Source organism: Cavia porcellus, unplaced genomic scaffold (assembly GCF_034190915.1).
Source record: "Cavia porcellus strain 051 isolate PalLab524CR breed Dunkin Hartley unplaced genomic scaffold, mCavPor4.1 scaffold_17, whole genome shotgun sequence".
In the NCBI taxonomy this organism is placed as follows: Eukaryota; Metazoa; Chordata; class Mammalia; order Rodentia; family Caviidae; genus Cavia; species Cavia porcellus.
In genome coordinates, this window is record NW_026947500.1 from 50,987,916 (window position 1) to 51,000,966 (window position 13,051).

The following is a 13,051-nucleotide window of genomic DNA, read 5'->3' on the forward strand; positions in this document are numbered from 1 at the left end:
CCAAGACCGGAGTACAAGGCTGTGCGACATTGCCCAGCACTCCGGCAGGAGCGGCCGGCGCGTGCACGTTCACAGGCGCCCGCTCCTGCGTACAAGAACTCCTGCACCTACTTTTTTTTTTTCTTTCTTTCTTTCTTAAGCAAGGTCTCCTTGTTGTGTAGTCTAAGCCGGCCTTGAGCTCACTGTGTAGCCCAGGCTGGCCTCCATCTCATAGCTGTGCTCCTGACAGCCTCCAGGGTGCTGGGATTCCAGGTGTTTGCCATCACGCCCGCTTTCCTCTACTGTTCTAGGAGTCGCGCACTCCACGTGGGGCCTGGGTCTAGGAGAGTGACCTCCTGGGGCTTGCCCACCCGGGACACGGCCGAGAAGTGTGCGCGTGTTGGGGTGCCGCCCATCTGCTCGAGAAAGTCGGCAAGGGATACTAGATTAGCCCACGGGGCGCCCCAACCCTCCCTCCCCAGAAGGGGTTTTCTCAGTGGCGCCACCAGGGCGCTGGGATGGGGCGCGTGGCCGGTGGCCGTGGCGCCGCCCGCGGCCAGGAGAGGGTTAAGCGGGCGGTGCGCCGCGGGGGCGGAGCCACGGCGCGGGCGGGGCCCGGGAGCCGCGCGGTCCCCACTCTGGGCGCGAGCGGCGGGGCGCACGGACGGACTACACGTTCAGCACGGCGGCTCCCGCGCCGGCCCCGTCCCTGCCGTCGGGGCCCATGGCTCCTTCCGAGCCCCACGGCCCCGGGGGCGCAGGGTAGCGGCCCAGCCCGGCCTCGCCGCGCGGGGCACCCTGCCCCCCCCCGGCCTCGCGAGTCCTCGCCGTCCGGCCGCGCGCCGTGGGAGCGCGTGGGAGCCCCCGCCCTCGCTAGTCGGAACAAGATGCTGCCCGGGCGGCGGCATCGGCTGCAAGGTAGGGACCCCCGGGACCGGGGTGGGCCCCAAGATGGGACCGCCGGGCATCACCAGAGCGAGGACAGCAGCGGAGCGCCCGGCGCGCGCGGACCTCGTGACCGCGAGGGCCGGGGCGGCTGCCAGGCTCAGGTTCCCGGTCCCGGCGCCACCTGCTCGGGGACGCGGAGGACTCGGGTTGGCCGGGAAGCGCCGACTCAGCAAGTCCTCGGGCGCCTCAGCACTTTCGGGTCACCCGCGAGGACGAGCGCCGTGGGAGGGGGCTGCCCGGGGAGGAGTCCAGATGGCTCTGCCAGGGGCACCGGCGGAAGGGGCTTCCGCGGATGGAGCGACCCAGCAGGGCGTGGGCCGGTGGGGGTGGGGTGGGAAGGGGTCCGGGAGGGGGAGCTCGGATGGAGAAAGTGACAGGGGAGGTTGGGGGAGGGGACGCGGAGGAGGGGCAGTTGGACGGGGAGCTTCGAGGGCAGAGGATGCCCCGGTAAGGGAAGCCAAGCCGAGGGGAGGTTGGGCCGGGCCGGGATGCACAGCGGACAGGGATGGGGACCTGGCTCGGCTGGAGATGCCAGGAAAGGAGGAGGAGGAGCGCGCCTGGCGGGGATGGGGCAGAAGATCGGAACCGGAGCCTGGTGGCCTGGGCCGGTGTTGGAGACGGAAGGAGGAGCCCAGGGCTGGGACGAGGTTAGGGACACCTCCAGATGGTACGGGGGGCTGAAGCAGGGGGAGGGCAGAGGGAGGAGCACAGAGGGACGAGGTGGGGCTACCCGGGGTTGAGACAAAGGCTTGCTCCGCTGGGCTGGGCTGGGCTGCACGTGGGGAGCCCCGTTCCCACGGCGTAGAGTGAGGTCCCCTCCCGGGCCGGCTGTGTGGACCAGGAGTGAGGGACAGGGTGAGTACCCTCCAGCGAGGCGACGGCCGCCTGGGCACGCACCGCTGGCTCAGGGCTGCCGTTTATATCCCCCCACCCGGCCGGCGGGCGGCATCGTCGGTGCCACCCCACGGCGGCGGCTGCTTATTTTGGAGTGTCACATTCTGGCAGGGTGCGAAGCTGTCTGCAACGACTGTAAACCCCCCATTGCCGGCATCGGTGCCTCCCTGGCCCCTGCGTCACTGTCACCGGCATCTCCACCACCTCCACCCAGCTCCCCGGCCCCCTCAGCATCTGCCCATCTACTGGGCAGCCCCGGCTGGTCCCGTCCGGAAGCTGCCCAGGGAATGTGGAGACACCAGTGTCTCCCTGAAACCTGGGCACCCTGGCTCCTGCCCACCTCCCCAGTCCACCAGCCCCTGCCCATGTCCCTTCCAGTCCTCCACTTCAGGCCCACCGGGTAGCACAGGCCAGGATCCTATCTCAGAGCATGGGCTTCAGGCTTGGTGCCTGCAGTTCCCACGGTGGCCCAGGGGAAGGGACACTTCTTAGCTCAGCCTTCCGGTATCACCAGCCTGCCCTGCCCTCTCCACGCCCTCCCCTGGCCGGCTCCAGCCAGCTCGCTGGACACTGGTCACCTCTCCTTGATTCCCAAATGTGCTGACCCTCAGAGTGGCCACCATGGAGAACCCAGAAGAAGACAGCAGCAGCAGGACCCTGGGTCTCTCTCTGGTCTTGACAATAGCCAGCTGTGACCAGGCAGCTGGGTACCCATGGGCCCTCCCTGTCCCTCAAGTGCAGCTCTGCCTGTGTCTGGGTGCTTTCTTGGAGGGTGGGGAGAAGGCTCCCCAAGTGAGCTTCAGTTGTCTCCCTGGAGGACAGAGAAGCCTGGAGGGTTTCTGCTGCTCTAGAACCCCCAAACCATATTGCCATTCTCCGGCTTATAACCTCCCCTTGCCTGGCTCCAGCCCCTCGTTCTGCGCAGTGGCTGGGACATGAAACTGGCCGCCTCCAGCGGCATTGTGTGGCCAGCAGAGTTGCTGTGAATGCCCAGGGCGCCAGCACCCAGTCAGTCTCAGGGCCAACACGGGGCTAGGGCCACCTGCTGACCACGAGGGCCGCCTCTTCTTCCTCCTGGATGGAAGTGGAAGTGAGAGAGAGGCTCCCAAGAAAGCCACCATGTGGCCAGAGCTGGGCCGGGCCTGCTCCTCCTGGCTCACGTTACCCATGACATGAGGGCTGCTGAGGCGCCTGCCATTCAGCCCTGGCCTCACACCTCTCACCCCCAGTGCAGCAGAAGCTGGAGCCAAGGACACGGGCAGAGGCCAAGGTGGCAGGCTGTGCGAGAAGCTGGGCTGGGCTGGAGAGGGGATGCACAGGCAGGAGGCAGAGAGGGCCTGTGCCCACGGCTGTCAGGCTGGGGACAGCAGGCCGAGCCCTGCGGCCCCGCCTCCCGCCTCCAGCACGGAGCCGCAGCCTGAATTATGGATGAGGCTCCTTGGGTTACAGCTGCTTCACGCGGCCAGAAATGGCAACAGTCCCCAGCCAGCAGCAGCTGTCACAGAGGGGCCAGCAGGGTCCCCCTCTGCCTTTCAGGGGCAGCAGGATGGCTGAGATGCTGCGGCCAGCAGGGGCCCAGGGCAGCCAGGGAGGTCTGGGGAGGCGCCTCTGCCCGCCCTGGCACTTTGGCCCAGCGGCAGAGGAGCCCAGACCAGGGCCCCACTCTGGGGCACCTGGGCTGCCTCAGGGGGTGGCCGTCTGGCAGGAGCTGCAGGAGCTCAGGATCCTCGTCGTCGTAGCACCCCCGCACCGCGTGGGGATAAGGCCGGCATTAGGGGATCAGAGAAGGATTTGGCTTCCTTTGGTGTTGGTCTCGGGAAGGAGGAGCTGGAGGGCAGCTGGCAGGAAGGACAGTGCCCTGGCAGGGCACCAGGGGACGCTTCTCCTGGCCCCAGTCCTGCACCACTTTGCTGTGTGACCTTGGCAGGCCGCCTGCCCTCTCTGAGCTCCAGTTGTCCCTATGGAGAACAGAGAAGCCTGGAGGGTTTCTGCTGCTCTGGAACCCCCAAACCTCAGCACTCAGCACACCCACCCGCTCGGGGCTCGGGTGGGGACGAGTGATGAGAAATGCGCCCCTCCACCCCACGCGGGTCTGAGAAACTGGAGAACGCTCTCGGGAAACGCTCCGGGGGGAGGGGAGCGGCCGAGAAACGCAGAGGCGGTGTGAGGGGGGAGCAGGGCGCTGTGTCACCATGTATGACATCACACCCCACCCACACACACGGGGCCGCGGCGCACGCACACACGCACGCGCCCGCAGAACAGCAGGTGCCATCCACGCACTCACGGGTCTTGGGGTGGCACCGCGGGGTCACTGGCCTGTGCCCCAGAAGAGGCCTCCCGCGGGGTGTCCTTCCCCACGCGGCTCTCGCACTGCCCTGTGTCACGCAGAAGGGCACACAGTGCCACACACAGCCGGGGGGAGCAGGGTGCAGCCTCAGGTCTGGGGCTCACCGCGCGTCTCAGGATGGCTGCTGGCTCTGTGGTACGGCTTGGAGTCTACCAGGCATCAAGACAGAGGGTAAGGGTAAGGTCAAGCCAGGAGCAGGGCACTGCCCATGCACACCCTCCACTCACTCTGGGCACCTGCAGCCAAGGTGGCGTGAGGAGCGCGGGCACCGCTGGGGAGCTTCACTCTTGGGGCCATGGCAGTTGATGCTGTTTAGTCATGGCTGGTGGCCACAGGGGAGGCTCCTGGTCCCCGAGGCTGGTCCCCTCCCCGACGGTGACAGCACAGCAAAACGGGGGAGGACACCGTGGTCACGGTGCTGGCCTGGGCCACCCCAGCTCGAAGGGGCCTGAGCATGGCACTCTGGCGAGTGGGCTGCAGGGACATTTGTCGACGTCTGGAGACATTTTGATGGTGACAACGGGGGCTGCTGCTGAGTGGGGCACTGGGGCGGGGAGCCTGGAGCCATGTCTGACATTAATCTTTGAGTGGGGTCGCACCGACATGGTGAGGACAACAGCAACAGATGGCATTTGTCACCGCTCCAAATATGTCACCATGCTTCTGTGATACGCTCCTGGTGAAGGTTTTGGTTTCCTTGGGGTTTCATTGTTGTTGGTGTGGGGGGCAGCACTGGGGGCAGAACCAAGGGAACTTTTTGGGGGACCTGGGGAGTTGAGACGAGGTCTTGTGGCTTTGGACTCCAGGCAGTCCTCCGGCCTCAGCCTCCTGAAACCCAGGATTTCAGGAGTGCCCACCACGCCCAGTGCTACTTTTTAACATTGGGCCCCCCAAAGAGCCTCAAGGGAGAAGCAGGAGACTGGTGGGCCTCCCAGCCCGTATGCCCCTCAGCATGCTGTCCCCACAGGTCCCCCGGCCTGTCTGCTGCTGCTGCTGGCCCTGCCCACGGTGGCACCCAGCTGCCCCATGCTGTGCACCTGCTACACATCCCCGCCCACCGTCAGCTGCCAGGCCAACAACTTCTCATCCGTGCCCCTGTCGCTGCCGCCCGGCACGCAGCGCCTTTTTCTGCAGAACAACCTCATCCGCACGCTGCGGCCCGGCACCTTTGGGCCCCACCTGCTCACGCTGTGGCTCTTCTCCAACAACCTCTCCACCATCTACCCGGGCACCTTCCGCCACCTGCAGGCCCTGGAGGAGCTGGACCTCGGTGACAACCGGCACCTGCGCTCACTGGAGCCCGACACCTTCCGGGGCCTGGAGCGCCTGCAGTCGCTGCACCTGTACCGCTGTCAGCTCAGCAGCCTGCCCAGCACCATCTTCCGTGGCCTGGTCAGCCTGCAGTACCTCTACCTCCAGGACAACAGCCTGCTGCACCTGCAGGTGAGTGGAGCCCTCCGCCTCAGCCTCCCTGGCCCTCTTTCCCCACCCCTTCCTTGGGTTTCTGCCCCCCTTTGCTTCTCTGACTCCCCAGCCCCTGTGCCTTGGCCTGCCGGCCTGTCTGCCTGCCTTTCTGTCTGTTGTCTGTCCCTCCCTCCCCCTCCTGCCTGACCCCTTCTCTTCCCGTCTGTCTCTCTCCACACAGTATCATCTCCCCATCCCAGTGTGTGTCTGAGGTGGGCGTGTCTCTTTATTTTACTCATTTACTTTGAGACTGGGGTCTCCCTGTGGAGTTCAGGCTGATCTTAAGCTCACTATGTAGCCCAGGCTGACCTCGAACCTGTGGCAATTGATCCTCCTGCTTCGGCCACACCCGTGCTAGTGTGACAGGTGTGCGCCACCACACCCACCAGTGTGTGTCTTCCTGAAGTCTCTCCTTGTTTGCCTTCAGGGGATCCTGCCTTTCCTGGGAACCCCAGTCCAGAGCCCTCTGGAGCTCCTTTTGTCCCCACCCACCCCATAGCAGCTATCGGGGGCGGAAGGCAGAGGCATTGCTGCTGGGCTCTCCCTTTTTCCAAACCCCTGGGACCCGGTGTGGGAGACCCCACACTTTCGAGCGCCCTGTATCCCAAACCTGCCAGCTCCAGACCAGTCGGAAACAGATGCAACACAAGAAGGAGGCGATAATTGTTATTTATTATTATAATTATTGATTTGATTACTGTTTATCCTGGCTGTGATGCACAACAGGCCTCCATCCTACTTCCAGAGGAAGCACTCCTTCAGGAAGCCTTCCCAGCTGGCACAGCAGTGGCAGGGACAAAGACACAGCGCCCTCTCCAGCCGAGATGCGCTCCCCCCTCACACCTTGGGACCTGCTGGGTGGCCAATGGGATTCCTGACGCCATTGCCTGGGGTGCCAGCCATAGTGAAAATCACTTAGCAAGCACCCATGGAGCACTGAGCACCACCCTTCGATGCGGGGTGCTGAGAGTGCAGTAGCAGGACAGACATGGAGGCAGTGTGGTAGCATCCCAGCAGCAGGCTTCCTGTGTTGTCACTGCTTAAATCAGGACAGCCCTGTCGGGCTGGCAGCCCACACTGGAATCCCAGTACTTGAGAGGCTGAGGCAGGAGGATCCGTGTGAGTTTGCAGCCAGCCTGGACTCCGGAGCAAGAATCTGTCTCAGAAAAGCGTACCGATCACGATGACCGTGGTGGTTGGTGGTCACAGAGCCACCACTCCAGACCAGGCCCTGTGTGCTTTATGGAGCCGCAACCCTGCCATTCACAAGAGCATCCAGTTCCTTAACCTGGGCCTCAGTTTACCCTCCTGTGAACCAGGGACAGCAGAGATGCCCCCTCCCTGGGATCCCTGAGCATTCAACACATGAATAATTTGTAAACCACTTAGAATAGAGCTTGGCATCGAAGAGCACCAGATAAATGCTTGTTAGAGAGAGAGAGAGAGAGAGAGAGAGAGAGAGAGAGAGAGAGAGCGTTATTTACCTCTGGCCTTGAAGTGCCCTGTCCTTGTGGAGAGTGAGGGCCATGTCGGGGATCTTCCCGAGGCCGGGAGGGGGTGGAACACACCTCCTTTTTTTCTTACCAGATTTGCCTGGCACCACATGATTTACAAAACGCTCTTGGCGCCTCTCCTCACACCCACGGCTCTGTTGGGAGAGTGGTTTTTTTGGTTTTTTGTTATTTGGAATTTTTTTGAGATAGTGTCTGACTATGTAGTCCAGGCTGACTTTGAATTCACAGCAATGAACCCTCCTGCCTCAGCCTGCCGAATGCTGGGATGAGGGGTGGGTGGCTGGGTACAGCCCCAGCCTGCTTTGTTGGGGGAGCAGTTTCACTTTGTAGTGAACCAGGAGGAACCAGGGGCCAGCGCCTGCACATTTGCTGTGTGTGCCAGGGACCCTGCCTGAGCCTCATGGTGGCCCAGCCTCAGGGATGCTCTGGGATGTGGAGCTGACTCCAGTCCCCCAGGGGCTCCTTCTTGAAAGCATTACTCCAGAGCCCACCTAGTGGCCTAGTGGCCCAGTGCAGCTGGCCCAGCCCACACCTCAGCTTCCTTGTCCATCACCTGGGAATAGTGAAAGCCTTGCTTCCCTCGGGGATCTGACGGGATTGAGCAGTCATCTAGTGCCAAGCAGACCATGAGGGCATGGAGGACTTGACCTGGGTCAGCACTCGAGGCCAGGGCCTCAGCAGGACACAGGCGGGGGACCTCAGGAGTATGGGCTCCCACTCCAGGCCATGGGCACTGTGGGCAGCAGCCTCCACACCCAGGCCTGAGCAGAGGAAGCAGCCAGCTGGGCCCCTGAGCACTAGGGCAGGTGAGGGCTGCGTGGGCTGGGGTGTGATGTGGCAAGCGTGTGACCCACAGGCTGTAGCCGGCTCTGCTGCTGGAGTGCATCCAGAGGAGGAGTGGGGGCGGTTGTCATTGTCACAGGCATTGGGGTGTTGAGCTCTTCCTCCATGAGTCCTGCGAATGACCTTTGGCGGCCACAGGAGATCAGACTCACAGTGGGCCCAGCCGGTGTCTGACATGGGGTGGCCACTGTGGTTTAGTTTCACAGACTCAGCAAAGGCAGGCAGAGACCACCAGCTGTCAGGGACGCGGCTGGCACTGTCCCCAACCAAGCTGCTGAGGTCCATGGCCTGTCAGCTGCTGGCCCTGTCCCCCCACTGGCCTCTGGTCCTGGAATCCCTCCCAGGATTGTGAGGACCAAGCTGCTCCCACAGAGCCTGGTGAGAGACAGGCAAGGGGACACCCGCTGCACCGAGCCAGTGTGCTGTGCTAGGGGGTTCCTCGAGTCCACCACACACATTCACACACAGAAAGCCCAGGCCCAGAGAGGCCCTGGTGTGCCGGAGGAGGGGGCGCTGATTGCAGACTCGAGGGGACCAGCTGCAGGGGAGCGTGGGGAGGAGGATGCTACAGGCCCTGAGCCGAAGTGGCTGCTCACTAGCCTGGAGCTGGAGCTGGAGCTGAGGGAGGGCAAGGATGAGGCTGGCAAGCCAGGCTGTGAAAGTCGGGCTCATTAATGCACTGAGAACCACTCCTCCTGCTGGGGTGGAAGCTTGGAGGGGGAGGGGACATCCCAGTTTAGGGCTCAGAGGGGGCAGGGCTCTGCAGAGACACAGAGAGGAGTCCGAGGTCAGGGCACCTGGGGGCTGTGTGTGTGTCTTGCTGTGGGGACCAGGGCTCAGGGTGCCCTCTGTGTGGCCCACAGGATGGCAGCATGGCCAGGGGCACCATGGCAGGCTTGGCTCTGGACACCAGGTGAGCAACAGCCAGGCTGGAAGGGCAAGCACAGGAAGTAGGGGGCCCTCCCTGACCTGGCCAAGATGGCAGAGCACAGGCAGGCCTCCAGCCACCACCTGGCTCTTCAGGGCATCCAAGGACCGCAGGGGAGGCAGATCCTGCCTAGGCACCAGCTGCTCACTGCCACCCCCAGCCCACTGGCCTTACTGCAGGGCTCTGGACAATGGGTCCCCACAGCCACAGTGGTGCAGGCGATGCCACAGTGCCACCCAGCCCTGCAGCTTGGGCCCCTGTAACCCAGCCTGGCTGCAAACTTCTGGTCCCCGGGGATGCTCCCGGGAGGAGATGGGAGTGGGCTGATGACCAGGACGGGTGCACTCCTACACTGCTCAGGCTGCTTTCTAGTGCCAGGTGCAGCCCCACATGTCTCTCCCTGTCGGCCACACTGAGGCAGCTGAGACTGGATGAGTTTAAAATGTGCCCGAGTAACCTGATGTGGTAGTGGACGCCTGTCAGCCTAGCACTCGGGAGGCTGAGGCAGGAGGATTGAGTTTGAGACCAGCCTGGGTTACAAAATGAGGTCAAGGGCAGCCTGAACTACATAGCAAGATCCTTTCTCAAAAAGACAAAACACACACGGGGTGTGTTTAAAAGTAAAGGACATGTTGCCAACCTTCACCAGAATCCTCCACCTCCCCTCACACACTCCTCCCATCATCCTGGCCGCTTTCTGCAGCAGCTCTGGCATGCTCTTTCCTGAGGCCTGATTAAAAATGCAGCAACTGCCTCGCCATGCAGCAGGAGGGCAGCTGGGAACCAGTGCCTGCCCTCCCCCTCATGCACCAGACACAGAACTGCGGGGCTGCTGGGTCTTCCCCAAGGTCAAAGTGACCTCGAACAGAAAACATTTTGAACCAGTTGTGGATGTGCCGTGGCCACAACAGCTCAAGTGAAGACCCTCAGGAAAGAGGACTCCAGAGCTGCTGCAAACAGCACCGCAGCGAGGAGCTGGATGGAGGCAGAGGCAGGGTTCGTGGGGATTTCCTGGCGCTGCGTCTTGCTATCACTGTCTTCAGTGTAAAGAGCCTTCACGCAGGACTTTGTCATTACGCCTTGTAGTGGGCAGGGCAGACAGAGACAGTCCCAGACCCCCGTGTGGAGATCACCCCTTCCTGCCCCTTCCCTTCCCAGCCCATGCCCACCACGCTCAGCCCCCTCTCTGCCCTCGCCCCCAGGATGACCTGTTCGCGGACCTGGCCAACCTGAGCCACCTGTTTCTGCATGGGAACCGCCTGCGGCTGCTAACTGAACACGTATTCCGCGGCCTGGGCGGACTGGACCGGCTGCTGCTGCACGGGAACCGGCTGCAGGGCGTGCACCGCGCGGCCTTCCGCGGGCTGGGCCGCCTCACCATCCTCTACCTGTTCAACAACAGCCTGGCCTCGCTGCCAGGGGAGGCGCTGGCCGACCTGCCCGCGCTCGAGTTTCTGCGTCTCAACGCCAACCCCTGGGCCTGCGACTGTCGCGCGCGCCCCCTTTGGGCCTGGTTCCAGCGCGCGCGGGTGTCCAGCTCCGATGTCACCTGCGCCACCCCTCCCGAGCGCCGAGGTCGCGACTTGCGGTCACTGCGCGAGGCCGATTTCCGCGCGTGCCCGGCGGGGCCGCGGCCGGGTGGGAACGGCGCAGGCACGGGGAGTGGCGGGCGTGCGCGCGGCAACAGCTCCTCCAACCACCTGTATGGCGTGGCCGAGCCTGGCGCGCCCCCCGCCCCCCCAGCCACGCTGGCGCGGGACCTCCCAGCCGAGGATGCAGACGCTCGTGGGCGCCATGCCGGGAACGCCAACGAGGACGCGCCCACCGAGGACGACTACTGGGGCGGCTACGGCGGCGGGCGCACGTGCCCGGGACCCTCGTGCCGCGCGCCCCCGGGCTCGCGGGGGCCCGCGCGCACTCCCGTGCTGCTGCACGCCCCGCTGCTCTGCTTGCTGGCCCTGGCGCCACGGCACTTCTAATGGGCACGGGCCCGCGCCCCTGGCCTCGCTGCCTCAACTTTACTCTGCTGCGTCGCACTGCACCGCGTGGCCTTGCCAGGCCTCGCAGGCTGCTGACTCGGCGCGATGTGGACTTCAGCCATCCACTCTCCGTCCCCAAACCGGGGCTGGGCGTCTCCAGGCAGCCCTGACCCCCGCCCGGCGCCTGCCCGCAGGGTTCCCGGGGACTGCTGTCCGCAGAGCATCTTCCACCAGCACAGCCTTGGGCGTTCCCGGAGGGCCGGCCTGGACCTCGCTGCCTCGGCATCCTGCCGCCGCCGCCACCGCCGCCACCAGAGGAACGCTGTCCTCCTGAGTCTACCCAGGACACTGTCTAGGGTCCCCGTGAGAGCTTTCTTTTCCTCCACGGCCCCTGTGTGGTGACGACGATCAGAAGTTGTTTGAGAAAAAAGTTTATTAAAAATTCTATTATTTTACCTGGAAGACTGTTTTGGCTCAAGACGTCAGAAGCAGGAAATAAGCTTTGACCTGCAAGGACAAGGGGACTGGGGAGTTGGAGGAGAAGCCTCCTGGGCACGGAGCCCTGCTGGGGGTTCCCTCAAACCCAGGCCAGGGCAAATCTGGTAGCTGAACTTGGGGAGCAGAGTGTGCTTGGGCAGTGTGCAGCTTGCCCAACTGTCCTCAGCCACCCTGGGGACACCCACTCTGCCCTGGCTCCTGGGTGGGAGAAGCATTGCCCAGGCAAGGGAGAAGAAGCAGCTCGGGGGTGGAAAAACAGGCACCTTCCCAAGGGCCAGCAAGGATGACTTGCAGGCATGTGGCCAGCCCGGTCCCAGGACAGAGCAGCTGAAGTTTGGTAGTTTGCTTTAGGAATCCAGAATCTAGCTTGGGGCCAGGCATGGTGGCTCAGGCCTGTCCTCCCACCACACTAGGAGGCTGAAGCAGGAGGACGGCTAAGCTGCCCAAGCAGCTTAGCAGGAGCAGGTCTCAAAGTTAGAAAGCAGGGTGGGAGGTACAGCTCAACCAAAGTAACAGAAGTTGCCATCATGGGCCTCAAGCTCGGGAGGCAGGAAATGATGGGATGGAAGAATGGGAGACCTGGGGTGAGGCTGGAGGTGGCTGCTGAGGTCCCTGCTACCTACACATGGGAGTCCACCTTCCCTTTGTGTCCCTGGAAAAGCACCATCCCCACCTTTTTACATTTCGTTTTTAAATTGTGCAACAAGGCCTTGCTAAGTCATTACATGGCCATGGCTGGGCTGGAGCTTGCAACCCTCCTGCCTCAGCCTCCCAGAGTGCTGGGCTGACAGGCCCAGCGGCGGCAGGGGTGTGGGGTAGTCGCCAAGGCCAGGGTCTGCTGAGCTTGCCAATGGGACAGGGAGCCGAGGCAGGCAGAGCCCTGGCGGAGGAGGAGGGAGAAGAGAAGGAGGAAGGGCTGCTGGGAAACGCAGCCGTCCAGGTCACGGAATTAGCGCGTGAAATATTCATGGGCCGCGCGCGAGTCCAGATGCTATTTGGAGCAGCGGAGCGGGAGGCGCGCGCCAGTCGGGAGAGAGCCTCCGCCCCCAAACAGACCCGGTCGCCGGCACGTGCGCACCCACGCGTGGACACGCGCGCACACACACGCACGTGCGGGCCGCCCGCTCACGCCGGTGCACCGCCGGGCACGCACACCCCGCGCCCGAACCCATCCCAGCCCCTCCCCACCGACCCAGATTCCCAGTTTTGTGCCTGAATCCGCAGCAGCCGGCGTTCAAGGCCACTCAGCCGCGCCCGCCCGGCCCTGCGGGAAGGAGCGGGAACCCAGCCGCCACCGCCTCCTGCGCGCCCGCTGCCGCCAGACTCCGGGCGGTTGTAGCAGCGCCTCCCCCACCTCGCTTGCTTGCGCGGCTCCCGGCCTCCTCCTGGCCCCGGTCCATTCTCGGCTTCCCATCCCCTCCTCCTGCTCAGTTCCGCGCGCCTGTGGGAGTAAGGGAGCGGCAGGGATCGCGCGCCTGGCTTCCCGCTTCGGGCCCCGGCCTCCGTTAGCCGCGGTGTCGCTCCAGAAACCTCCGTGGCTCCGTTGTGCACGGGTGGAGGAGCATGGCCCGGGGCCAGGCACCCGGGACCTTCGTCTTCTCCTTAGCGTCCTCTCCAGCAATGTTGGGGTCCCCACGCCCCGCGAACACCCCGC

The 13,051-nt window shown here is 64.0% G+C and overlaps 1 protein-coding gene across 2 annotated transcripts; it reads left to right on the forward strand.

Annotated features, from left to right (window-relative positions):
• The first annotated feature begins 482 nt into the window (after window positions 1–482).
• Window positions 483–11,354, forward strand: Rtn4rl2 (reticulon 4 receptor like 2). 2 transcript variants are annotated; one of them, XM_003464320.5, is made up of 3 exons: window positions 483–897; window positions 5,139–5,614; window positions 10,123–11,354. In XM_003464320.5, the coding sequence occupies exons 1-3, from the start codon at window positions 498–500 to the stop codon at window positions 10,897–10,899; spliced, it is 1,653 nt and encodes a 550-aa protein (XP_003464368.3). In that variant the 5' UTR covers window positions 483–497; the 3' UTR covers window positions 10,900–11,354. The 2 variants fall into 2 exon arrangements, with proteins under 2 accessions (XP_003464368.3, XP_063084199.1); XM_063228129.1 differs by lacking the exon at window positions 483–897 and adding an exon at window positions 1,795–4,342.
• Window positions 11,355–13,051: the final 1,697 nt, after the last annotated feature.

Bases quoted from the DNA above. Each gene is read 5' to 3' on its own strand.
- Rtn4rl2 (XM_063228129.1), top strand. From the start codon at position 3,889: ATGCGCCCCTCCACCCCACGCGGGTCTGAGAAACTGGAGAACGCTCTC. The intron at 4,343-5,138 runs GTAAGGGTAAGG...CTGTCCCCACAG, and splicing joins ACCAGGCATCAAGACAGAGG to GTCCCCCGGCCTGTCTGCTG. The intron at 5,615-10,122 runs GTGAGTGGAGCC...CCTCGCCCCCAG, and splicing joins ACAGCCTGCTGCACCTGCAG to GATGACCTGTTCGCGGACCT.